Source organism: Phytophthora parasitica (assembly GCF_000247585.1).
Source record: "Phytophthora parasitica INRA-310 unplaced genomic scaffold supercont2.3, whole genome shotgun sequence".
Taxonomy (NCBI): domain Eukaryota; phylum Oomycota; class Peronosporomycetes; order Peronosporales; family Peronosporaceae; genus Phytophthora; species Phytophthora nicotianae.
In genome coordinates, this window is record NW_008648989.1 from 1,561,349 (window position 1) to 1,584,151 (window position 22,803).

The 22,803-nt window shown below is 50.2% G+C and overlaps 10 protein-coding genes across 13 annotated transcripts; 5 read left to right on the forward strand and 5 right to left on the reverse strand.

The window, feature by feature from the left end:
- Nucleotides 1-144: 144 nt before the first annotated feature.
- PPTG_01656 (hypothetical protein) lies at nucleotides 145-474 on the forward strand (the record flags this gene model as incomplete). The annotated part of the gene is made up of 1 exon (XM_008895036.1): nucleotides 145-474. One exon carries the CDS (start codon nucleotides 145-147, stop codon nucleotides 472-474), a length of 330 nt encoding a protein of 109 aa, XP_008893284.1.
- Nucleotides 475-3,532: 3,058 nt separating this feature from the next.
- PPTG_01657 (hypothetical protein) lies at nucleotides 3,533-4,267 on the forward strand (the record flags this gene model as incomplete). Its single annotated transcript, XM_008895037.1, has 1 exon — nucleotides 3,533-4,267. One exon carries the CDS (start codon nucleotides 3,533-3,535, stop codon nucleotides 4,265-4,267), a length of 735 nt encoding a protein of 244 aa, XP_008893285.1.
- A 387-nt stretch (nucleotides 4,268-4,654) lies between these two features.
- PPTG_01658 (septum formation protein Maf) lies at nucleotides 4,655-5,518 on the forward strand (the record flags this gene model as incomplete). Its single annotated transcript, XM_008895038.1, has 4 exons — nucleotides 4,655-4,744; nucleotides 4,843-5,224; nucleotides 5,294-5,347; nucleotides 5,403-5,518. The coding sequence occupies 4 exons, from the start codon at nucleotides 4,655-4,657 to the stop codon at nucleotides 5,516-5,518; spliced, it is 642 nt and encodes a 213-aa protein (XP_008893286.1).
- Nucleotides 5,519-5,527: 9 nt separating this feature from the next.
- PPTG_01659 (hypothetical protein) lies at nucleotides 5,528-7,461 on the reverse strand. Its single transcript, XM_008895039.1, has 4 exons — nucleotides 6,421-7,461; nucleotides 6,076-6,352; nucleotides 5,849-6,006; nucleotides 5,528-5,782 (listed from the first exon to the last, which is right to left on the reverse strand). Exons 1-4 carry the CDS (start codon nucleotides 7,333-7,335, stop codon nucleotides 5,654-5,656), a joined length of 1,479 nt encoding a protein of 492 aa, XP_008893287.1. The 5' UTR covers nucleotides 7,336-7,461; the 3' UTR covers nucleotides 5,528-5,653.
- Nucleotides 7,462-8,578: 1,117 nt separating this feature from the next.
- On the forward strand, nucleotides 8,579-11,627 carry PPTG_01660 (hypothetical protein). The gene has a single exon (XM_008895040.1). The coding sequence runs from the start codon at nucleotides 8,697-8,699 to the stop codon at nucleotides 10,143-10,145; it is 1,449 nt and encodes a 482-aa protein (XP_008893288.1). The 5' UTR covers nucleotides 8,579-8,696; the 3' UTR covers nucleotides 10,146-11,627.
- On the reverse strand, nucleotides 10,197-10,666 carry PPTG_01661 (hypothetical protein). The gene has a single exon (XM_008895041.1). It carries the CDS (start codon nucleotides 10,607-10,609, stop codon nucleotides 10,262-10,264), a length of 348 nt encoding a protein of 115 aa, XP_008893289.1. The 5' UTR covers nucleotides 10,610-10,666; the 3' UTR covers nucleotides 10,197-10,261.
- Nucleotides 10,845-13,294, reverse strand: PPTG_01662 (hypothetical protein; the record flags this gene model as incomplete). Its single annotated transcript, XM_008895042.1, has 1 exon — nucleotides 10,845-13,294. The coding sequence occupies exon 1, from the start codon at nucleotides 13,191-13,193 to the stop codon at nucleotides 10,845-10,847; it is 2,349 nt and encodes a 782-aa protein (XP_008893290.1). The 5' UTR covers nucleotides 13,194-13,294.
- A 288-nt stretch (nucleotides 13,295-13,582) lies between these two features.
- On the reverse strand, nucleotides 13,583-16,175 carry PPTG_01663 (hypothetical protein). The gene has a single exon (XM_008895043.1). The coding sequence runs from the start codon at nucleotides 16,057-16,059 to the stop codon at nucleotides 13,915-13,917; it is 2,145 nt and encodes a 714-aa protein (XP_008893291.1). The 5' UTR covers nucleotides 16,060-16,175; the 3' UTR covers nucleotides 13,583-13,914.
- Nucleotides 16,176-16,328: 153 nt separating this feature from the next.
- On the forward strand, nucleotides 16,329-20,250 carry PPTG_01664 (hypothetical protein). Of its 4 annotated transcripts, none has more exons than XM_008895044.1 (3): nucleotides 16,329-17,963; nucleotides 18,022-18,093; nucleotides 18,154-20,250. In XM_008895044.1, exons 1-3 carry the CDS (start codon nucleotides 17,301-17,303, stop codon nucleotides 18,217-18,219), a joined length of 801 nt encoding a protein of 266 aa, XP_008893292.1. In that variant the 5' UTR covers nucleotides 16,329-17,300; the 3' UTR covers nucleotides 18,220-20,250. The 4 variants fall into 4 exon arrangements, with proteins under 4 accessions (XP_008893292.1, XP_008893293.1, XP_008893295.1 ...); XM_008895045.1 differs by having other exon boundaries at nucleotides 18,022-18,080; XM_008895047.1 differs by having other exon boundaries at nucleotides 16,329-18,093.
- PPTG_01665 (hypothetical protein) lies at nucleotides 18,063-22,469 on the reverse strand. Its single transcript, XM_008895048.1, has one exon. The coding sequence runs from the start codon at nucleotides 22,387-22,389 to the stop codon at nucleotides 18,301-18,303; it is 4,089 nt and encodes a 1,362-aa protein (XP_008893296.1). The 5' UTR covers nucleotides 22,390-22,469; the 3' UTR covers nucleotides 18,063-18,300.
- Between the last annotated feature and the right edge of the window lie 334 nt (nucleotides 22,470-22,803).

The following is a 22,803-nucleotide window of genomic DNA, read 5'->3' on the forward strand; positions in this document are numbered from 1 at the left end:
GTGTCAGATACACACGACAACGACTTTTTCTCCTTTTGTTCCGGGAAGATCGACGTTCTGTACATGCACGAGTGACTAATCATCAAGCCCGGGGTATTGGAGACTGTAGAAGGCACGCTTCCTAAACGCGCCCGGCTGCAAACCATGGATACAAGCAGTGACAGCGAAAGCGAGAGTTCAAGTGAGCCCAAGAGGAAGTGCACCCGATCCAGGTCCAGCCCTAGCAAAGATGATATGGTGTTAGAAATTTTGGAGACGATCCGGAGTAGCAACAACTCTGCTGAGGCATTGGAGATAGACTGCTGCTTTGCTCAGCTTGGCTCCACGTTGAGCTCTCTGCTTTCACTACGAGAGCGGATTATGAACGCACCAGACGGCAGCTACACAAAATATGATCTTCAAGAAGTCAACGATGATATTGAACATGTTCGAGCTAAGAAGAAAGCGTTGTTAAAAGAGCAGTCGGCCGAGTAGATGTCCGTTCGAGCAAAAACGAAGGAGTTGTTAAAAGACTAATCGATCCAGTATAAGTATACGAACTACTCAGCGTTGCGACGTTTGCCTAAGTACCTGGAGATGGCATACCCATGGATAAGTATGTCATCCCCATGAATAAGAACGGAATGCCTCGGGATGAGGAAACCATACCCAGGTATAAGACTGGAATACCTTGGGATAAGGAAACCATACCCGGGGATAGTACCCAACGATGAGAACAATGGAGATTTCAGACAAAAAATAATAATTCGATTAATTTAATTCTACACCAAATTCGTTCAAGTTTTCTTTCAATGATGGATATTTATTCTTGATGTATTCATTTTTACACATCCAATTGAAATATTGGGTATCATTTTCAACAATCCGCTTTACGGATTTGTTCTTATGTTTGCCCCACCGCATGATATAGCTATCATCTCCATCTTGGAACTTACCTTGTAAAAACCGTTTGATATCAGAGTCTTCTGTTTGCTGGTTCTATAACCATCGACAGTATGACGCATCTTGCTCATAGACTTCCTCAAGAGATTTTCCTTAATATTTTCCGAACTCTAAAATTACTGACATTTTTGATAAAATGTATTGGGTATGGGGTATGCTTATAGTATTTGAGGAAAAAACGACCGATGACGACGTTATCGCTGAAGAGAGATGGATCTCAACGACTTTGTATGACAAGCTGGGTAAGGCTGCGTTAAAGCTGCCTGTACCCCAAAAACTGAAGTTTGCAATCTGGAGGAAGGCGGATTGGAATTATAAAACTCTCCAAGATGGACTATGTAAGAAGCTGTCTAAAGACGTGTACGAGTACGTTCCCAGGTTCGACAAAGTTTTGCTCAAGTTTGGCGTGTTTATTAGATCGCAACGGTAGAGCAATGCATGTAGCTGCTAGGTTCGGGTCTAATTTTGATCACATCGTTGCCTTTACGTGTCACGGCGTTTGAAGTTTTAATTGAGCTCAATCAAAGGGGAGTGTAGAGCGATGCGTTACACACATCTATTCCGTGGGGCTGAAATGCAGTTGAGACCACAGCCTACTGGGTGATGTGAACATCGTCAGCACGGCCGCAGTAGTATAACACGCAGTCCTTCGACAGCACGAGCTTCTCGAGATCGCTGATATCGAACTCGCATTAGACCGTGCGCGTGGCTGCAAACCCATTCATATTGGCGATAATCTCGGTGTTTTCAGTGAATGCGCTATATGTGACTTCGAGGGTTCGAACATACTTCACGAATATGCTTCTTGCTAAAAGAACAAGAGACTTCAGCGACGATGCACTACAAGTTTATTAAAACTTATGCATCCACTAGTGTAGGGCGTTTATCTGTTAGTAAAATTTACTAGACACTAACAATCTGAAAGTACTATGTTAGCTAACTGCTTGTAAGCAGGTTTGTTGTCGTGGGAGCACGCTGTACCAATTTACTTTTTTATGGTGTTGCGCATTATTCGTAATAGTCTCGTCCGTTATTCCGGATAAAATAAACCCCTCCACTCCAGTTTGTCGAAGCAATCATCACAGATCGGTAAAAACAATTTGGCGCTCCAGTTTAGTGCAGAATCCGTAGTTTTCATTGTCTAGTTACGTGTTAGCACTTTCTATTAGACACCGCCTAACTGTTATTTACCCGTGTAGCTGGCTATACAGTCCGTGTACAGCGAGTACGCCGCGTTATTTATTCTTTGTCAAAACGCGTTGCCAGCTGCTGCTTTTTGAGTGGCTTGCTAGTTACGCTAGTCAAAAAAATATTATGAGAAATCAAAAGCTGGTACGCTGGCATATATTTTTTCCGATAGTGATGTTACGGGAGTAGGAGAATGTATTGTATCTAACTTTTTAGATTTCACAAATGCTGATTACTAGCAAATGTACCGCCGTTAGATGTGCTTGCATCCACATTGCACAGAAGATATAGAACCTACATCCTGCATGCATCCCACTTACATTTTTCAAGGCTGAACTAGTGCATAGTTCGGATAATTAATCAAAAAGAATCTGGTAGGCCAACACGAGTCTGGGCGCTTGAAATCGCTGTTTGGGTTTGGCCTTTTGCTGACTACAACATGCCCCATGTACTGCCCACTAAGCAAAGCCGTGAGGAGCACAGACACCTCAGCGCGATGACTACAATGAGGCAAATAAAATGAAACTCGCCGGTTGCAAGTTGCAGCACTTGCGTGGAGGCACTTTGTTCACGTTCACCCAGTGAAAATTTTGATCCACGCGCTGTTTCTTGAACCTATTGGGTTCGCCTGACTTCCATTACGCGTCTTGATTCATGAGTCATGAATCATGGATTATGACTCTTGATCATATTGAGCTCATCACCCAGCTCGTGAGCTGCTCAAAGATTGTCGTACTGCACGTCCGAATCCTCGACCCCGGAGGCGCGGGTAAGATCCGGAGTGCCCGAAGCACGCAATGCCCTGGACTCCATATCCGCGCGACAACAGCGCTTGCTACCAAGTGTTGCGGCGGCTATACTAGTAGAGCTTCAGGTCGGATTGCAGCCTAAAACGTTTTGCTTCGAAGTAATGCGCGTCTTGCATCCACTGCCTACGCAGGCCTTGACAACTTCAACAAAGGTGACGCCCTTTCAATTACCATACAAGTCCAAGTCAATACCGCTTTACTACTGTCCGTCAGAGCGCCAGACGCCGCAAGCCGTTTCTCACAGCACGCCAGTCCTGGAAGCAAATGCGGCATGACAGGCGAATCTTGATAGCCTGCCAGCGACTTACTAGAGCGGCGACTTGCTGCAACGGCGGCAGAGTGACTCATGGGTTCAGCTATCCATGGATATCAAGACTCAAGGTCTCCATTACTCAGAGACAACCCACAAAAAATTGACCAGCCGCCCTCCTCATCTTGCTGCTCACTTTTCAATTTGCTCGCCTTCGAGCAGTTGATCTCTTCTTCGAACTTGAAACTTCGACTTCAAGCTGCACCGTTGCCTCCCGCACGGACTTTGGACCATGGTTCGCCTTCATCTCCCAATAGTGCTCGCCTCACTGTGCTCAACCGGCATGGCAACCTACGATCTGCCGGTGTCGGTGCAGTACGATGCTACCTATACCATTCCGTCGTCACGCGGCGCGATCTGTTCCGGTGCTGGTAAAGCCCCTGCCGGCACTGCGTGCCCACTGAAGGGCGACGTGGCTACGGCTGACTGCCACTCGTACCTCTTCTCCTTCGACGGCAAGCAGTGCACTGCCAAGGAGGACGCTAAGTGCGCCATCGTGCTCGGAGACACGTGGGGCTGTGTCTTCCCGTCGGTCTCTGGAACCACGGCTACTCCGTGTCCGACAACCTACGAGTCCTATACTCCTGACGTGACTCCTGCTGCCACCAAATGCGGCGAGGACGACTACCCCACCCCGGCACCGACCACCCCATGCCCGGGTACTCCAGCTCCGTCCACGCCGTGTCCGGACACTGAGGCCCCGAAAACACCGTGCCCAGAGACACCGCCACCGGAGACCCCATGCCCAGAAACACCGGCACCAACTACGCCGTGTCCGGACACTGAGGCCCCGGAAACACCGTGCCCAGAGACACCGCCACCGGAGACCCCATGCCCAGAAACACCGGCGCCCACCACGCCATGTCCGGACACTGAGGCCCCGGAAACACCGTGCCCAGAGACACCGCCACCGGAGACCCCATGCCCAGAAACACCAGCGCCTGAAACCCCTTGCCCGGACGACGAGCATGGTCATGACTATGATCAAAACGACAACAAGCGTGCCCTCCGCGCTTAGTTCGGTTCTACTCATGTATGCCTACATTTTTTTGTGCGTGTTAATGGCCGGTCAAGCTGCTGACGAGGCGAGATATCTCTCCTCGCAAGCCTTTGAATGACACCATGGTAGGGCACTACTACTCGACCTTTTTTGGCGCTGAATTAAATAAGCGGGTAACATGGCTGTGTTTGACCTTTTTAAAGTGTTTTCATGATAAGGATGATTGCAGTGGCTATTTTTTTATTATTTTTTTGTTTTGGTAAGAGAAGCTTATTTTTGGGTATAATTTGAGCAAAATGACCCAAACCGAACGTCTGTGTAAATTTTAGAAATGACCATCACTCACATAATTCTGTATCATTTGATAATCAGCACAAGCAGGAGCAAAAACATTTTTATCGTGTCATGTTGTCAGCCTTGCCCAACCGACTCCGCAGTCGTCGTGTGATCCTCGCATCGCAGAGTCCTCGTCGTCTGGAACTTCTCCGTGACTGCGTACGTTAATAGTCTATACAGGGGTTGCAATTCGTACCCCTCTCGCGCACCAACAGATCGTCTTCTCACCATCCATTCTGGACCTCAATTCATGACAGGGTCTCACCTTCGAAGTAATCCCATCCACTTTCGAGGAAAACCTTCCCAAGGAGCGGTTCCCGACACCCGATCTCTATGTGATCGAGAACGCCAAGCAAAAGGCTCTAGAGGTTTTAAACCGCGTGTCCAGAGACAAGGACGATAAGCTCCCAACGGTTGTGATTGGATGTGATACAGTTGTGGTGCAGGACGGCGTGATCCTCGAAAAACCCAAAGACGAGGAGGACGCCTTCAACATGCTGGCCAAGTTGTCCGATCGCCCGCACGAGGTGTTCTCTGGCGTAGCGCTCTTCACCGCTGAGAGGGGCGTGGACAACCCGCACCTATTCTTTGAAAAGACCAGTCTGGTCTTCGGTCCACTGGAGCCGGAGGATATTCGCGGTGAGTGAATAATGTGGCAGTGTATCAATGATGTATACTCATTTGTTTACTGTGATGTGGCTGTGGCAGCTTACATTGCAACGGGGGAGCCCATGGACAAGGCCGGATCTTACGGACTACAAGGTGGGTGTCGACGTTTGACGTGTCAAAAGTTGGTCTTAAACGAATATGGATGTAGGACGCGCGCGGTGCTTCGTCCAGGAGGTTCACGGCTGCACCAACAATGTCATTGGCTTCCCAGTGCAACGCTTTTGCAAGGAACTCAAGGTGGTTGCATCCCGCAACGAACTTTAGAGCATGGTAAAGCGGAAAGAAAATGTAAACTTCTACCTTGTTTGCATTATTCTATCGCCTTCTACTTCCTCTCGAGGAGGATCGATGAAGTACAGCACTTGCAATCAAAGGCGTGTTACTCTGACCTCCATCCTTCTACTCGGTTTTCTTCTTGGGCTTCGGCGCCGGGATGCACGAGAACACGATGTACAGCACCACAGCTGCGATGTGGCCGACGAAGTACGTGTTTTTCAGCGAAGCGAGAGAATGCTCCCACGACATAGCCTGCAATAAAATAATTCCAATAAGTTAGAATCCAACAATAAAAAAATAAGCAATAGTTGTAAATACCTGGAATGGCATGACGAAGTAGTGCATGGCGAAGAGCGTCAGCAGGTAGCTGAGCACGTCGTAGATTTTCTTCTTGGCTCCGAAGGATCCATCGGCCTCAATGAAACGCGGACGAAGACGCTTGAAGGCCAGACGGTTCACAGCCGTAGCCAATGGCACTGCAAAGCAAATAAAATAATTGGGATTAGAACCACCTCTCCAATTCGCCAATAGCTGAAAATACGTACGGCTCATGAAGAAAATGTAGTAGCCCGGGTAGAAGCCGTGCCAGAAGGCCGAGATGAAGTACGTGGCCATTAGCGAATTGCCAGTGCGCGTGTACACGTAGCGCTCCAGCCAGTTCTGCGTGCCCTTGTTCCAGGCGCGAGAAGCAGCACGGATGCTCTGCGAGAACTCAAAGCCCAGGATGTCCATGTTGCTCACACCGTTCCAGCCGCGACTGGATCCGTCCTTGCTGAAGCCCTCGAATCCGAAGCCACACAGCACCGTCGCGCCCTCAGCAATCTATTTACAATATCCACAGCGTTAAATAACTATCAATATATCAAATAAAAATAATTGCAAATTCATACCTTCCAGGCCGAGTAATACTTGGCCTTGCAGAAGATCAGCGTAATATACAGGTCGCGGATCTGGTAAAACAGCGGCTGGGCAGCCACCTTGGGGTCGTGCAGGTTCGACAGCGGGTACATGGGTCCGTACACAGCGAACGCAGCCATCAGTAGCGATCCAACCAGGAATTTAGAGAACGCAGCCAGCACACTTGACGGCTGCTTGTACTTGCCATCCACGAGGAATTTTTTGCCGCTCGTCACATCCAGATACTCGCGGATCTCGAACGCCGGACCGGCCAGGAACGTCGTGAAGCTGTACACGTAGCCGAAAAACTCGAGCAGCGACGGGATCTCGTTAATAGCGAGTTTCTGGCGGCCTTCGTACACTTTCTTCTTGCCGGGAGACATCTCGGCTCCCTTCTTCTCAAACGTCTTGTCCACCACGCCGTCGTAGTAGTTGTAGGCGAAGCTCGTGAGCTTGATGACCAGCAGCATCTGCGGCCCCGTGAAGTCCAGTGTCCAGCCCATGTAATCCACGTACAGACGGTAGATGTGCGACGCAGACATGTACAGCATGTTGAAGAGGAACACGATGCCCGGCGCGTGTTTGGATGGGCCGAACTTGACGATCAAGTACGTCAGGAAGCTCGAGATGAACGAGTGGACCCAGCCGGAGCCCAGCACAAACTGGGCGATGCTCACGCCCAGCACCACGTCAAACACGTGCTTGAGGCTGGCACCAGGCAGCAGTTTGTACACGACAGCGAGCGGATACGCGGCAAAGAGGCACAGCACGTAGCAGAGCTGGTCGCTGCCCAGACCTAAAGTAGCGGATAGTTCGTCCACTTTAGCATGGAGGAAGCTGAAGTCCAGAGGAGTGGCGAGCTCCGCGTACGGCTGTAGGTGCTCCACGATGTCCACGACGCGGTCCATTGGTGCTCAAGGTGCCAAGGGGGGCTGAAGCACGAGTCCGATGGCTGAGTGGCGAGCAGCTCAGGTACGCTACAAAAACGTGTACGGATACTATACGCAATAATCCGGACTCCGGATTATTATACGTACAAATCATACTGTAGAAACAAAATTGTCATTGGTTGGCGACAATTGCGGTTGGTACTGCGGCTAAATCATTCGGTCTGCGGTCAGTAAATTGCTGTTTTCAAGGACGTATATTATGGCAATCGATGCTAATGTACACGGCCATGACTATTGTTTTCACAAACGAGCAAAACCGACATTGGCTGCGCTAGAGTTTCATCATTTTTTTATTTCGTCTGGTTTGTTTAAATTTGATCTTACTTGTTAATGCTCCACTGAACGCTGAAGGGTTTCTGGCTAACAACGCGGTGACAACTACAAGTAGTAGTTTTCACCAAATCGACCCTTCTTGCAAAATCTCATCATGATTAGGATTGATAGTGTACGAGTGAGCCTTTTCCACCAGAACGGTCATTTTTCAGATCGAGGTTGGCTGTTGAAATAGCGCCGATACCCCATATGAGCCAAGGCCCACAAGCGCTGACGCCACAACTTCTGAGATACTGGCCATCACCGGCAATCAGCAGCTCCAACGAGTGGAGACAGAAGCACCTCGTGCTGTATACTTATCGGTGTATACATGTTACATCGATTCGCTGTCCGACCTACGTCATTGCGCCCCGGCGCTTGAAGGCGAACATCTTGCCCAAGATTCGCGTGTTTTAACAACGGCGGAATCGCCGGAAATGCCTTCTTTGCCTCGACGCAATGGCGTTTTCCAAAGTTTAATAATTCTGTGTTTGATACGAGCGAGGCTCCTGCTATCCTCTCGTCGCTCGTTGAATCTTGGAGAATAATAGGCACCTTGCGACAGCATTATCGAACGTCGGCCGCGAAGTGATATTTGCATGACGCTAGTCATCCTCACCACCCCAAATGTGTAGATCACCGAAACAGCAGCAAAGCAAAGGCTTCAACTTTCTGCGAGCCAAGCAGAACTTGAAACCAGTCTCTCTTCTCGACACAATGCAGCAATGGCGCGCTGCGAGCCAGTCACGCGTGGTAGACAAAGCTCTTCAACATGGGCAGTGACGCGGGCCGACTCAAATAGTGGCCCTTTAGAACCTGTTTTATACTATATACTAATATCATATATTGAATTGATTGCACCATTACTTCGCAGATCTTTACCATGCCTACCTCCACAACTGTATAAAACGACAGCGTCATCCGACACACGTCGCACATGACATCAACTTGCATCCAGGCCATTCTCGCAGCCTCTCATTCCTGCTTCTGCCTCGCATTTGGCACTCATGGCTTCTCAGGTTCTCTCGATGTTAAGCGATGCAGCCACTCCACTGCAATTCGCAATGCTAAACCAGCGGCTCACACAGCTCTCGGAGGTTGTGGGCGTTCCCGTGGACCAACTACGCTGCGTCGCTTGCCTGCTGGCCGTCTACCCGTTGGCAATTGTGGTCCGCAAGCTGCCGTCCATCACGGCCAAACATTGGCTGCACATTTGCGCTGGTGTGAGCATCGCCCAGTTCGTCTATGGAACAGGATGGCTACATTCGCTACTGTCCTCGCTTGTCACGTACGCGTTGGTGTGTGTACTGCCTCCCAAGCGCGCACCATTCGTGGTGTTTCTCGCCAATATGTTGTTCGTGGCGGCGTTGCATATCCACCGCATGCGAGTCAACTATATGGGCTGGAGTATGGACTCAACGGCGAGTCAGATGCTGCTGCTCATCAAGCTCACGAGCTTCGCCTTCAACTACCACGACGGTGTCGTTCCCAGTGCCACAGCAGTGCAGGACGGCGACTCGGAGCACACTAAAAGAGTGAAAAACTCGCGTAAGCAACTGGCGATCCCACAGATCCCGTCGCTGTTGGAGTTTCTGGGCTTCGTCTACTGCTTTACGACGTTCCTGGCCGGTCCGGCGTTCGAGTACAAAGAGTACAGTGACGCGATTCACCAGACCCGGTTTGTGGACAAGAACGGTGTCCGACGTAATGTGTCCCCTGCGCGTGCAGCGCTGTCCAAGTTACTGCTGGGTCTTGGACTTATGGGACTCTTAGTGCAGTTCGGAGCACTGGCGGACTTGAACGAGATTCTGAGCGATGAAAACCAGAGTATGCTCATGAAGTGGGGGCGTCTGTTTGTCGCCTTGTTCTTGACTCGTGCCAAGTATTACGTGGCGTGGAAACTGGCCGAGGGAGCGACTGTGCTAACAGGCACTGGATTCGAAGGATTCGACGAGCAGAACAACCCCAAGGGCTGGGACGGCGTCAGTAATGTGGACATCTTGGGCTTCGAACTTGGCGCCAATGTCCGTGAGATCTCACGTGCTTGGAATAAAGGCACGCAGAACTGGCTGGAGCGTTATGTATATACCCGCACGGGTAACTCGCTGCTGGCTACGTACTCTGTGTCGGCTCTGTGGCACGGGTTCTACCCGGGTTACTATCTGTTCTTCCTCACTGTGCCGCTTGCTACGTCTGTGAACCGCCTGGCTCGACGTCACGTGCGCCCGTACGTTGTGGACAGCCCGATCAAGCCGCTCTACGACCTCGTCGGTATGATCTGTACGGCTATGGTTGTAAACTACCTGGCCGTCTCGTTCGTAGTGCTGTCGTGGGAAGACGCGGTTGCAGGCTTCCGCTCCATGCGCTTCGCTGGCCACGTCGGCCTCGTGGTCTGCTATTTGCTGCTTACCTTCGTGCCGATCAAGAAGACCGCGCACAGCAAGAAGACTGTGTGAAGATCTAGTGACTGTCCATATGTTATGAAGACGACCCAATTGGATATATGATGGAAACTAAAGTATCGTAACACGATATTCAATTGGATGGATTTTATGGTATTTTATCGAGATCCTTAGCCGGAGTAAAGTGCATACCCACTGTCGTGGTTCCTGAACGTGTTGTCCCTTGATGCCAGGTACGTGACGCGGCATTCAGGCGGTTGTGGCGACCAAATGCCTTGGTTCGTGCAGCGAAGTGTTCCCGATCCCTTCATGTTCGTGCCTTTCATGCACGAATATGTTGCCGTCGAACCCGGAGTCGTGTTTGAGAATTTCACGGAGCCTTGATAAATCGACGGTGGGGCACTGCAGTCGTACTTGGGGACGCTGGCACTTCCACGAAGATTGGCTGCCTCGACCGGGGCACAGATTGTGGCTGCCACCGCCACTGCGATGGTCACGACGCGAAGAAGTGGCAGCATCGAGATGAAGCGATGGCTTGTCGACAAAGGAAAATCGTTTGTGCAGTTCAGGGAGACTCGACGGCAATACATTTCCCTAAATTACGTATTCGTCTCGAGGTTCTTATCCGCTTTGGAGTTGGGACGAAGGAAGAGATTCTGGAGGACTGTTATCTGGTTCAGGGGTTCTATTTTTTTAAGTGGTAAGAAACATTACAGTTGTAACCTAGCACGGATGAGTAGAATATATAGATTGTCAGAAGTTTGACGGAGTGAGCACGATACTGTGCTCGAAATGGCGATTTTCAGGGTCCTTGGGTGGTGGCTGGTTACTGCGGCTCTGAGCTCGAAAGATTGCAATCGTCACGACCAAAATGGTGCCTATGACGATGATAATTGCGATCATTGCTGTAGCTGAAATGCCAACAGACGCGATGGTCGTGAGGCTGGACTCTGTTGAAGCCTGAAGCGCGGTTTGCGTCACTGTAGCACATGGTGTCTCGGCAGGTTGAGCAGAAGTTGATGTTGCGAACACTGGAGCAGTCGGAGCTTCAGTTGAGACCGGCGTTGTAGCTGGAGGATATGAAATATCTAATGGTTGTTGATAGTCCTGGTCTTCTTGCTGCTGATAAGAAGTCTGAAAAGTAGGGACTGGTGCTTCGGTCGTTGATTCTTCTGTTGAAGGGGTCTCGGTTGGCAGTGTTTCTATCGTAGGTGCTTCACTTGTTGGTGTCTCAATGATCGGTACCTCTGTGGTTGGTCTGTCCGTGCATGGCGTCTCCGTTGTCGGTGACTCGGTCGTGACTGGTTGAGTAGTATAAGGAATGTCCTCTGTGGTCGTTGGTATTTCTGTCGAAGTGATCTTGGTAGGCAGTGTCTGTAGTGTTGGTGCCTCACTTGTTGCTGTCGAAACATCTGTGGCCGGTTCTTCCGGGCATGGCGTCTCCGTTGCCGGCGACTCGGTCGTGGTTGGTTGAGTGTTGTTAGGAGTATCCTCGGTGGGGGCCGTTGTTTGGGCTAACGGCACTATTGGAGCCGAAGCCGGATATAATGGTGGCTCTGGTGGTGAGATCAGCGTTTCCTCGGTATCATCATCGACTGAACCTCGCATGTTGGAATTGTCGATAGGAACTGTGGACGGCGTCAGGTATAACGTTGGTGCATCAGTCTCTAGAGGAACTGGTGGAATGGTGGCAATGGGTGGTAAGGTTTGCGTCTCCGTCGGACACGGAGTGTCGTTAATGTGCTGGTACGGCGTTGATTCGGGAGTTTGCTCCTGCTCTACACCGTAAGGTGGAAAAGTAGTCTCTGTGGGTGGAGTAGATGCTGGCGCTAGAGTTGCAGTGGCCAACGGTGTCTGAGAATACTCCTGTGCTGGTCCAGGGGTAGCAATTTCAGTAGGCTGAGGCATTTCAGTCGCCGGTAATGTTGCGATATGCGGCGCAGTCGTTGACGCAGGCTCATAAGTTTCAGGAACAATTGGTGGTGTTTGTGTCGGATACCAGGGCGTAGCCGTGGTGATTGGCACTGGAGGTGAAGTCGTTATCGGTACAGTTGATGTTTCTGTTTGAGGAATCCGTGTTAGCTCTGGCACTGGTGTACTTGGTAGAAGAGTCTCGTAAGTCGGAGTTAAAGTCTCCACTTCATCGGTGAATGGAGTCACCGTGGGAATTTCAGTTGCAGGTGGACTCGTTGGTGTTTCTGGAGGTGCTGATGTTGACTCCTCTGGTACAAGTGTTGATGTAGGTGAAATAGATGCAAAAGTCTCAGTCGGTGTAGGCTCAAGGTATGCAATCGGCAATGAAGTCTCAGGAGGATTTGTCGGGACTGGCGACTCCACTATCGGCGCCCACGACGTTAATTCCGTTGGTACTGGAGATTCCTGGACGACAGGAATCGCCGTTACCTGCTCGGTCAGCACTGGTGCTTCTGAAGGCCTTGAGGTCACAATTACTGGAGCTTCTACAATAGCTGCTACCACCGTTTCGACCTGAGGAGCATTAGTATTTGTCACTACAGGCGCCATGGTGTAAACCGGGATTTCTGATGGAGTAGTTGGTATTGCTGTATCTTGTATTGGCACTACGGCTGGCGAGTCAGTCTTGCAGTTGTAAAGCTTTGTCACTCTTGACGTCTTGGTAAACCATGCGGGGTCAACAGCGTCTTCAATCGCAATATCAAAGAGGTCCACATTCGAAGCAACTTCGTAAAACTCCCACGTTAGACAGCTATCATGTGCAGTCTCCTCTGGAGTTTTCCACATATCAGCGCACCACGTCGACGGAAATGTGCAGCCCCAGGCATGTCTCCCTTCAAGACGAACACACTGAGCATCCTCTTTAGCAACGCAATTGACGCCGTTAAAGCTGTCAAGGTACGGGTGACATGCATCCAAGGCTGTGTCACCTACGCGAGGGCATTGCACACCGATAGGCTGTGCACCACCATATCCTGAGCACACTGCTCCCCGACTTGTCGGAATCTGAAAAGTGGCATCCTGGCACACGCTCACCTCAGCCATGTTGACCGTCACGGCCTCTGCCAGCTCATTGAGAGTCAGCAAGGCAAAACCGCAACCAGTTTGCAACGTACGCCAATGTGTCATGCCGCGCCAAGTGTACTCTGATAGCAGTCAGAGTGCTGGAGAAAGTAAAGCAGTGGAGATTTAGCACTCTCCGCTGCAGTTAGGGGGTCACTTCAGAAATGGGACCGAGCAGCGAGAAGCTGACAAGAATCTGCCTTGCATTGAGCTGAACAGAGCAGAAAAAGCTATCTCCAAACGGCACCAATGACGAAGGTGAGAGACGTTTGAGCATCACGCTAGAACTGGAACGATGAAACGGATATTATAATATTTTATATTCTGGTTCAAATTTAAGCGGCAAGTCGCGATTTGAAGTAATTTTACCTTCTATAATTTATACTGAAACGTCGCAAAGAAGCTGCTGCTGGCTTTCTGCAGTATCCGTTGGCAGATCGAACGTGTCAGCATAACGCTAATTGATTTATACAGTCTATTACGCCAGTGTTAGCTCCGCCTGTATGCAGATAAACTCGAAAAATCTAGCAAAGCCGCTCGACTATCCTTATTCCACCACCACGGCAGTAACCTGACTCGAGATTTTGTAGAGGAGCAAGGAGAACGAAAAAAAGAGAAAGACTGCTGACGTGTTGATTGTGTGGTTGTTACTGCACTTATTCCATCAATGTTTTTAGCGCGATGGCGACACCATGGGGCTGGATCGAAGAGGCTCGTAGACGCCTCAATCTGGTGCTGTTTCAAAGTTCTCGCTTCCTGATCGCTGCACCACTCGCTTGAATGTATTTTACACAAAACCGCCAATACTCTGACCGCCCATACTCTGCACTCGACTGAGGCGGTCCTTCCGTCTCGCGTTCTGCTCCTGCTGGTATTTCTCCACCACGCAGGACACGCTCCGCTTGGGTTCACGTCGCTTGGATCTGCGCTTCTCTCTCTGTCGAGCTACCGCCTCTTCATCCGAGTCGGACGATGAAACCTCCTCGATCACGCGGTGCGATCGAGACCCTGGATTCTCACGCCGATTCCAGCCTTGTTCGTTCATTTGACGTCGAAGTCGCAGCATCTGTTCGCGTCCAGCTGTACCGTTGGCAATCATTTCTTGCAACATGGACTCTTCATCGTTCGAGAACTGCTGCTTGGCCGTCATGTAGCCGCCTCCGCCCACTTCTTCGTACTCGTATTCCGTATCTGAATCATCCGAGTCCGAAGTTTGATCCGCTGCACTGCTGTGTCCGTTATCGTGACTGACACTGCTACTGCCCATAGCTTGGAATGAATCCCACTTCAACTGTACGTACTTGTCCAATGCTGGAGGGAAACCATACTCATCCGAGTCTCCAGGAGCTCCGACACGGAATAATTCACCAAAGTTATTCGGCAGATCTGTAAAGGTTTCTTCCAGTTCTTGGAGGAATCTCTGTCCATCAATAACCAGTCGATGTTGTGCATTCACACGGTAACAACCAGGGGCTTTCATCACCGCCTTATTGATAAACCGGTCCACGTAACGTAAGATCATGATGGCGCTGTACTCAGTCAGATACTTTTCCAGTTCTCGCTGTGCATTGATCGAAATGGCTTGAGCGTTCAGCGCTGAACTGACGCGGGACATGCGTTCAGAGTCGCTCATCTGGATGTTCTTGGCCGACTTGGCCTTCCTCTTCGTACGCGACGGACTCTTCTTCTCTTTACGTGAGGCACGTTTCTCTTTGCTTGTGGATTTGTGAGACGACTTGGACTTGTCACTGGAGTGGCTGCCTCTTCTAGAGCTTCTCTTGGTCTTGTATTGCGCCAGAGACGACAAATCCACGAGCTTCACTTCCTCAACAGATGCCGTCGAGGACGTCGAGGACGGAGTGGCTGAAGACGAGATAAATTTCTCCTTCTCCGGCTCGGATTCGTCATGTGAAGACGCCACTGAGCTCGCTGTTGTAGCAGAAGTAATTGCCCGTGCACTGCGGTTTTTCCACTCGCCAGTAGTACCGTCAGGCGTCGAATAATGTCGCTGTTTCCGGTGTTCATTGGCCAGTGCTGACGTGCTGTGTTGTTTCTGTAAGAACTGGTCACGTAGGGAGTTGGCTTCAGCCTTGGAACGTTCCGATGCGGCCAATAAGTCGTTCATTTTGGCTGTTTTTGGAGTACTATTACGCTCATAAAGCGACGTGTCGTTAGCAGGATTTACGGCCTCGTTCTTGTGTTCCACAGGTTGTTGCTTGTGTTGTTCTTTGCGTAGTTGTCCCAGTTGCTGTTCTCTGCGCTTTTGTTGCATTTTTTCAGCCTCGCGGCTCTTCTTCTCGCTGCTGGGGTTGGAGCTCCTCATAGCCAAGATTTTGCTCTCTCGGATGAGTCGCGTAGGCGAGTTGTCGCCGTCGTCTCCTGTCCCGTTGTTATTGCCCGTTCCTGCGGACCCCAATAAGTCTCCTGAGTGCGGCGGTACGTCCGTTTTGATCGTAATCGGCTTTAAGAAGTCTCGCAACAGATAGAACACACTGACGCTGGCCTGTGTGCGGTCCTGCAGCGCCGCATACGCGGCCTGTTGGTGAGCCGGTAGTGCCTGAATATACTGATCATAACGCGCCTTCTGCGCCTTGCGGTACTTGTGCGTGAGGAACAAAAGCTTAATGAGGAAGCGGTGCAGCTCCACGGCGCGTTCCTTGACCACGTGGTCCTTCTTGCTGCCGAATAGCCGCTTGGCTGGGAACGGCAGTTCCTGCAACTCGCGCGCAAACTCGCGCGAGCATGCGTCGTCCAGGATGTGCGCACGCGCGTCCTTCATGACGCGCTGGACATCGTCGCGCAGCTTGCGGAAGTCCGAGTACGTGCGGCGCACCTCCCACTCGTCGACGTCCTGCTGCACCTTGACGACGTATAGGACCTCTCTACCGCCCGTGAACTCGACGTGGCCGATGGCGACCACCAGTCGACTCATGGGCGTCAAGGCTACTTACTTGTACGAGGCTTTAAGCGAGCGGAATAGAAGTTGAGGAATGCGACGGGTGTAGCTTTAGCGCAGTGTTGCGAAGTGCTTGGGCCTTGATTAGCAGTGTTTCTCTATGTGAAGTACATAGACTACAAGAATTGATGTATTTTCGATTATGAAGGTACATACGATATCAAGTTGAAAAGTAATATAGTTTGTAAGAGATGTGATGGAATTGTGTATGTAGTTTGAAAGGATGTGTTGGGAGAGTCAGATGTTGGCAAACGCACAGCCAACATGCAAGCACGACGCTCGGCCATGAACTGCGGTTGTCTGTTCTGGAGCCCTAGTCTGCGCCACTGGCAGAAATAGGGCGGGCCGACACTGCGACCTGCACTAGGCAATCGAACGTTCCAAGTAGAGCGAGCCGCAAATGCACACACGTTGCCGCTGGCTGCTAATTGTAGAGCGATGCCGCAAACACCAAAAACGACGTACACTTTCGACGTTTCGAGTCTTGATGAGGAGAGAGCGTTGCAGTCCGTGAGAGCGAAGCGTTTCAAAGCTCTGGAACACGCTCTGCCTTCTCAGCTTATAGAGTTGCGATGGTTTGGATAAATTTGTGCTCTATCGCTCTATTCGCCTCGAGGAGAAATTTTAAGCTCCTCTTGCGATGTGCCGCGAAGGGTGCTCGCAGCACCAGCACCACTGCTCCTGGGTGTACGGCTGAGATAGTACGTCGCGCTGCTCATCGATAGGCGCGGCGGGCTGGTCGGGTGACACGCTCTGGACTCGCAGTCATTCACCACTGTTTGATCCTTTGAGCGCTCCAAATCCGAGGCCTTGACAACTTAACTGCATTTGCCAGTGAACTGCCAAGTGACCCACCCAGCTGGCAGCGGCCTTGTCAAGTAGCACTTGCATATAAACAACGTCCGGAGTAGCCATGTGCGCTCGTCGAAATCGCATGCACGACCTGTGGTTGTCGGTGGTCGTTTGAAGATTTCTCGAGTAAAGATCGATTAAAGACGTTGTCGGTCTCTTCTTCTGCGCCCTGTACTCTTAAGGCTGCAATCTCCTTTAGCGCGATGCATTCAGTTTGCTTTTGTGTCCGGACTAACGCCAGCAATGCAGTAGCTCCGCTCAACCTCTGAACTCCATGTTGAAGTGCTGCCCGACTCAGAAACGCCAAAAGTTGTTGTGAATCAGATTCAGATCTCGTCCATCTGATTCCAGTGCATTCCTCCATTATGGCTTTCGAGAAAGCGCACCCTGACGTGGCTCTTCCTGCGGTTGTACACCACGTAGCCGACGATGTGGCTGCATCTACGCGCTTGATACTCATCGGTGACGTACACGGCTGCTTCAATGAGCTGCAGCTGCTGCTGGATGCTTGCAATTTCTCGCCTCAAAATGACCGTCTGATGTTCGTGGGGGACCTGGTCAACAAAGGCACCAAGAATCTGGATGTTGTGCGCTTCGTGCGCGACTCCGGCTCGCTCTGCGTGCGTGGAAACCACGACGATGCCGCTTTGAGTGCATTCTACCAATGGGTACGTGGCGGTCGTGTCTCCGGCTCAGCCAAGTATCCATACGTTGAGCAATTCCAGCCCGAGGACGTGGAATTCCTCGAGCAGCTACCGTTCTCTGTGTCGCTGCCAAATCATGGCAACATCATTGTGGTACATGCTGGCGTGGTGCCAGAGGTAGAGCTAGAGGATCAGAGACCAGTTGATTTGTACAAGATGCGCTTCGTACAGCGTGAGAAGGCGGGCGATGATACTTCCAAATGGATGGCGCTCGAGAAGAAAAAGTTCAAGTCCGATACCGGTGGAGAGCCCGAAATGTGGGCCAAAGTATGGAACGGACCTAGGCACGTGTACTTTGGACATGCAGCGAGCGCGGGACTCCAGGTAAGGCGTTTTTTTAAACGAATTTATGATTGGTGCTGATGTGGTGGATGTATTCTAGCAAGAGAGCTTTGCAACAGGCCTAGACACAGGCTGCTGCTATGGGAGGAAGCTCACAGCGTATATTATCCCGGTGAGATCATTAAAAACTTCCAGTGAAATTTGTTATTGACGCTATACATGCTGGTTGCAGTCGAATCGATTGGTGCAAGTGGATGCCATGGCGCAGTACGAAGTGCCGAGTGGTGACAAAAACTAGATGCTGAGAACTCAGAACAATCAAGAGTGTATTGCAATCTTAACAGCGTCAATCCTTACCTGCGTCAACAGCAATATCATCTCAAGCCGCAGCAGCGTCGTACTTGACAACGCCATTCTCCGAGAACTCAAACCTCCCAACATACAGCGTAGTCACTGCGATCTGCATCGTCTCCTGAGCAAAGGCCATCTTTTCCCTATGGGCCAAGTCTCCAATAGCGCGAAGCACGCGCATTAAACCATCGAATTCCGTGGCCCCGTACATGACTCGGCTGCCCAGACACACGACGCCTTCCAACTCTGGAACAGTCCCAACAGCAGCTTCAAAGCGACGGAACTGTCGCTCGGTGATTCTTGGCACAGTCGTAAATTCCAGATACATGGGCCGTCCAACGAACTTGTCCAGTGCTGTCTGCACTTTATAGCGAGTCGTAATGTTGGTTAAGTACCATTCCAACGCACGAAATATGTCGGCGCTTGACGTTTGGCCTAAGCCCATCGCATCACGAGCTGAAGAGTACGTCTGTACCATCTCCCTATACACAGAAGGCTCTCTCTTAAGGAATGGCATCTTCACTAAACGTTTCTCCAGTAAATCCAGAATCTCCGTAGCTTGAGGCTTCCTATTGACGGATACGCTAAGTTGCGCTGTTCCAACGACAAAACTTGTGAACTTGAGTGTCGTATCACAGAGTGTTCGCACAGGTAAGAGAGCGGGGACAGCGATAGCGGAGTGGTTGACTCGATGGAGTTTCTGCATCAAATGGATGAGTTGTAACGCCACGGAAACGAGAGTGATTCGATCGCGGCGATCTGTGGAATTGAGTCGACTTGGGTGACTGGAAGCCATCACGGAACTCTCCAACTTCTTGATTAGTTCACAAGCGTGCTTCACGTCGTCGATTTTATTGTCCACAGGAATGTTCGGGTCTCTCAGACGAGCAAATATCGCAGCTGTGTCCTCTTCAGTGTCCTCCTGCAACGCTGCCGGCTTTGTATCATCATTCTCGTCGGTCTCTGAGCTGCTTGGAACCAATAAATCCTTCAGCAAGCTTGATACTCCCGCTGAATCTTCCGTCACTGTGGAGCTTGACGCACCAGGAGTAGAACTATTTGCTGTCGCTTTACCCTTCTTGTTCTTCTTTTTGTTTTTCTTCTTCTTCGATGTCGTATTGGCCGCATTTGAGTTGGTGTTTTCCAGTTCACGTCGTCGCTCTTCATCGCGCTGAGAATTTACTGATCGGCGAAGAATGTCAGCTCGGAGATCGCTTTGATGGCGGAACAGTCCGTCGCGATTCCTTTTACTCTCGTTTTCCCTCTGGCATCTCTCGATCTCAGCAATGGACGCTGCAATGTCACGTCTCCACTCTCGATCTGCTGTCACGTCGCACACTCGTCTGCCATTGCCGTCTTTAATGCGAAGATCCGCTCCGAACAGCACCAGCAACTCGTACAACCTGTGATGTCCGCGCTTGACAGCCAAATGAGCAAGCGTTTCTTTCGTATGATACGTGGGGGTGTTCAACTCGACCATATTGTCAGCCTCAAGAATAATCCGGACAATGTCTTCGTGTCCTGCGATCGCTGCACTGTGAACTGCCATAGTGTTGGGCAGATTCTCGCTATTAAACGGAGCATCTCGTTGCAATTTGTATCGACAGTGCAAGGGCTGGATTGTAAGTGCTCCAAGCTGGATCATCCATTCCACTAAGTCCGCATCGTGTGCAGGTCCAGCTGCTGCTTGGTGGAATAGCGACCATAAGTGAGAATTTGTTCTCATGGCCAGAAGATCTGGATTCTGTCGCAGTTCAGATTTGAGAATCTCCAGATTATCTCCAGAAAGAGGACCATTGCTTTCTTCGAGCATTGTCATAAGGCCATCAAACACACTATACCGTGCTTGACCCTCCAACTCTCTCGACGGTGCTCCATACTCTTGGTTGACGAAATCAGGTTTAAAAGGGAACGTGAAGTATTTCTTCTCGCAGACCAGAGGTGGCGTCGCAAACTTAGCTTTGATCACAGCAGCAGCCTTCATACACAGTAGCTTGATACCACGACTACTCAGATTACCGATCTGGACATGTGGAGTGGGTATCGCACTCATATCCAGCGATCCATCAGGCTGCAGACAGTCCAAGAGCGGCATCAAAGGCGTCATTACTGCAGCCTCTAACGCGCGATTCACTCGGTACTGACGAGTCTCGCCACGCTTAGGTCGAGCAGCTATATAATCATTGTGGTACTGCCGTTGGTTCAACGCATCACACATCTCAGAGAACACGTCCGTGAGGTCGTCATTGAGCTTCAGCATGTCACGGGAGAGTACTCGCGTCTGGAACAGTTCCATCGAGCAAATATCTGCTGCTCTGTTTAGCATCGCCTTCGACGACGCACCACCAAGCACTGCCTTGTCGTTCTGAATAAGAAGACGGTAGATCTGGGATAAATCCTCGAAATGCAACGCCTTCCGAACTTTAACTCCTTCTTTTCCCGCTGGTGGAGTCACACCGCGATACATGGCATTGACTGAGGTTGCAGTCAAGTGGGAGCTCAGTAGGTAAGCCCGATTATACGAGCCATGCACCGCTGCAGCACGTGATGGCGTGAAGATCATCTCGTCGTAGATTCTCAACACTTCGTCGAAAAACGGAATGTGTTGAAGGAATCTCTGCTCCATGAGCGCATTGTAGAGGTGACCAAAGGCTCGAAATCTCGACGTCACCATCAAAATCTCACTAGCCATGTGAGAATAGTGGAAATGATACGTCAGCATCATGAACCCTGCCATCAGAGGATTCGCGCGTGCTAAGTTGTGCCCTCGACTTGATAGTTTAATCTCTTCTGCGCATTTCGTTAAGCCTCGGTGAATTCCCTTATCTGCAGTGAACACTGCACCTTTCTCCACTGTCGTTTCCATGTTTCTCATTAAATCCTTCGAGTGCTTAAACGTAAGACCCACATTACGAACGAGACCAGAATTTCCTTGGAGCGCAGCAACAGATTTAAGCCAGCAGATGCACGTAAACACAATAGGCACTGTAACCTCCTCGGTCGTGAAATACTCATCTATTGCTGCTAAGAACGAACTTGCAAGGTTCGATTCGTCGTATCCAGAGCCAGTACACAGCTTCGTTGCCGTGATTGTGTTATATAGTAATGGCAACTGCTGCATCAAGAAAACCACGAGGTTAGTGGGGTCTGGAAGCATGTACTCTGGGGTCCGATCTTCTCCGTAAGTTTCCCCATGAAAGCCATCGCGAAGAGTCAAATGGGCTCCTTCTTGACGCGGGATGACAGAGGTGAAGCTTGTCAATGTTCTGTTTACACTGATAAAGTCCACAAGAAGCATTCCTGGGACGAACTCCAATGTTCCGTTGTTCTGGAATTTAGTCCACACGTCGCGGACTTTATACGCCAATTTCTCCACAAAGTCCTTGGGTGTATTTTCCGTCACGATACGTAGGACGTCTTCTGCAGTCTTTAGCGCTGGGTATCTCAACTGGAGCTTCGCCGTCAATGCACTAGCAGTATCAATAGCCAATTTAGACACCACTGTGGCCTCCACCATTGTGCGTTGCTGTTTTTTCACTTGATTGAAGATACTAAAAACTCCTTCTACTAGCTCCTCCAATTCCAAAAAGAAATATACCACTTCCAGTCTCAGATCTTCAGCAAAGGCCTCATTAAACAACCGTTCTCTGTCCACTTCAGCGTTACTCGGAGCTCCTGCCTCGACAGTAAATAGGCCTTCATCAGGGAAATAGTCCTCATCCACCTCTAAAACTGCATAATAGTTCTTAAATCGCGTGCTCTCCGACTCAGCTGTATCTTGCTCACTCTCAACGACTTTCAAAGTCCTTTGCCAGCCCTTTAAGAGCCCTAAAAAGTGTCGATGACCGCTATCTCCACCTCCTAAGTAAGTAGCGACTTGCTCACGGAACGTGATGGCGCACTGACAGGCGGCGAGCGCCTTGGGGAACTCACTCAATAGTTTTGGAGTGAGAGATGTTGGTGCAGCTGCGATCTCTTCCACGACGGCCGTCAACTTGTTCAGCTCTGACTCTTGACTTCCATAGCGGCCTCGACCCCGCGCACGCACCAGCCAGTCCAAGAAGAAGGCTGTGGCGCGCTTGTAGCGAGCATACTTGCCGACTGGGAACGCCGACATCGATGATGGTTCTGTACTGTAACCAGATGAATGGAGAAGAGGTCTTTGTTTTGTCCATCTGTAAGAGGGTTCGACTAATATATAGGATTTAACCTGGGATTATTTTGACAAACTAAAATCCCAGGTTTGTTAAAACAATTTTTTAAAGTAGTTTTAACAAAATGGTAAAAAAAAGAAGTAAAAATAGTGTTCTCTTTTTTTTTCCGGAATTTCTTAATCTAATTTCCAGCTAAACCCGAAAACCAAATAATGTTAGTGGCACCAGCTGCCAAGTGGGGAGATTGAATTCTTCTGGGTCCACTATTATACTGGGCTAATTTACGAGCGTTTGTTCACGGTCGTCAGAGCTACATGATGTTTCTCCACAGTTTTCGATTTATGCAGAGCTTGTCAAGTCTATAGTAACGTGAACGG

Excerpts from the sequence above, each read along its gene's own strand:
- PPTG_01659 (XM_008895039.1), bottom strand. The coding sequence starts at position 7,335 with ATGGACCGCGTCGTGGACATCGTGGAGCACCTACAGCCGTACGCGGAG. Across the intron at positions 6,353-6,420 it reads AGTATTACTCGGCCTGGAAG|ATTGCTGAGGGCGCGACGGT; the intron begins GTATGAATTTGC and ends TATTGTAAATAG. Across the intron at positions 5,783-5,848 it reads ACTTCGTCATGCCATTCCAG|GCTATGTCGTGGGAGCATTC; the intron begins GTATTTACAACT and ends ATTTTATTGCAG.
- PPTG_01664 (XM_008895044.1), top strand. The coding sequence starts at position 17,301 with ATGGCTTTCGAGAAAGCGCACCCTGACGTGGCTCTTCCTGCGGTTGTA. Across the intron at positions 17,964-18,021 it reads CAGCGAGCGCGGGACTCCAG|CAAGAGAGCTTTGCAACAGG; the intron begins GTAAGGCGTTTT and ends GATGTATTCTAG. Across the intron at positions 18,094-18,153 it reads TCACAGCGTATATTATCCCG|TCGAATCGATTGGTGCAAGT; the intron begins GTGAGATCATTA and ends TGCTGGTTGCAG.
- PPTG_01661 (XM_008895041.1), bottom strand. The coding sequence starts at position 10,609 with ATGCTGCCACTTCTTCGCGTCGTGACCATCGCAGTGGCGGTGGCAGCC.
- PPTG_01660 (XM_008895040.1), top strand. The coding sequence starts at position 8,697 with ATGGCTTCTCAGGTTCTCTCGATGTTAAGCGATGCAGCCACTCCACTG.
- PPTG_01663 (XM_008895043.1), bottom strand. The coding sequence starts at position 16,059 with ATGAGTCGACTGGTGGTCGCCATCGGCCACGTCGAGTTCACGGGCGGT.
- PPTG_01665 (XM_008895048.1), bottom strand. The coding sequence starts at position 22,389 with ATGTCGGCGTTCCCAGTCGGCAAGTATGCTCGCTACAAGCGCGCCACA.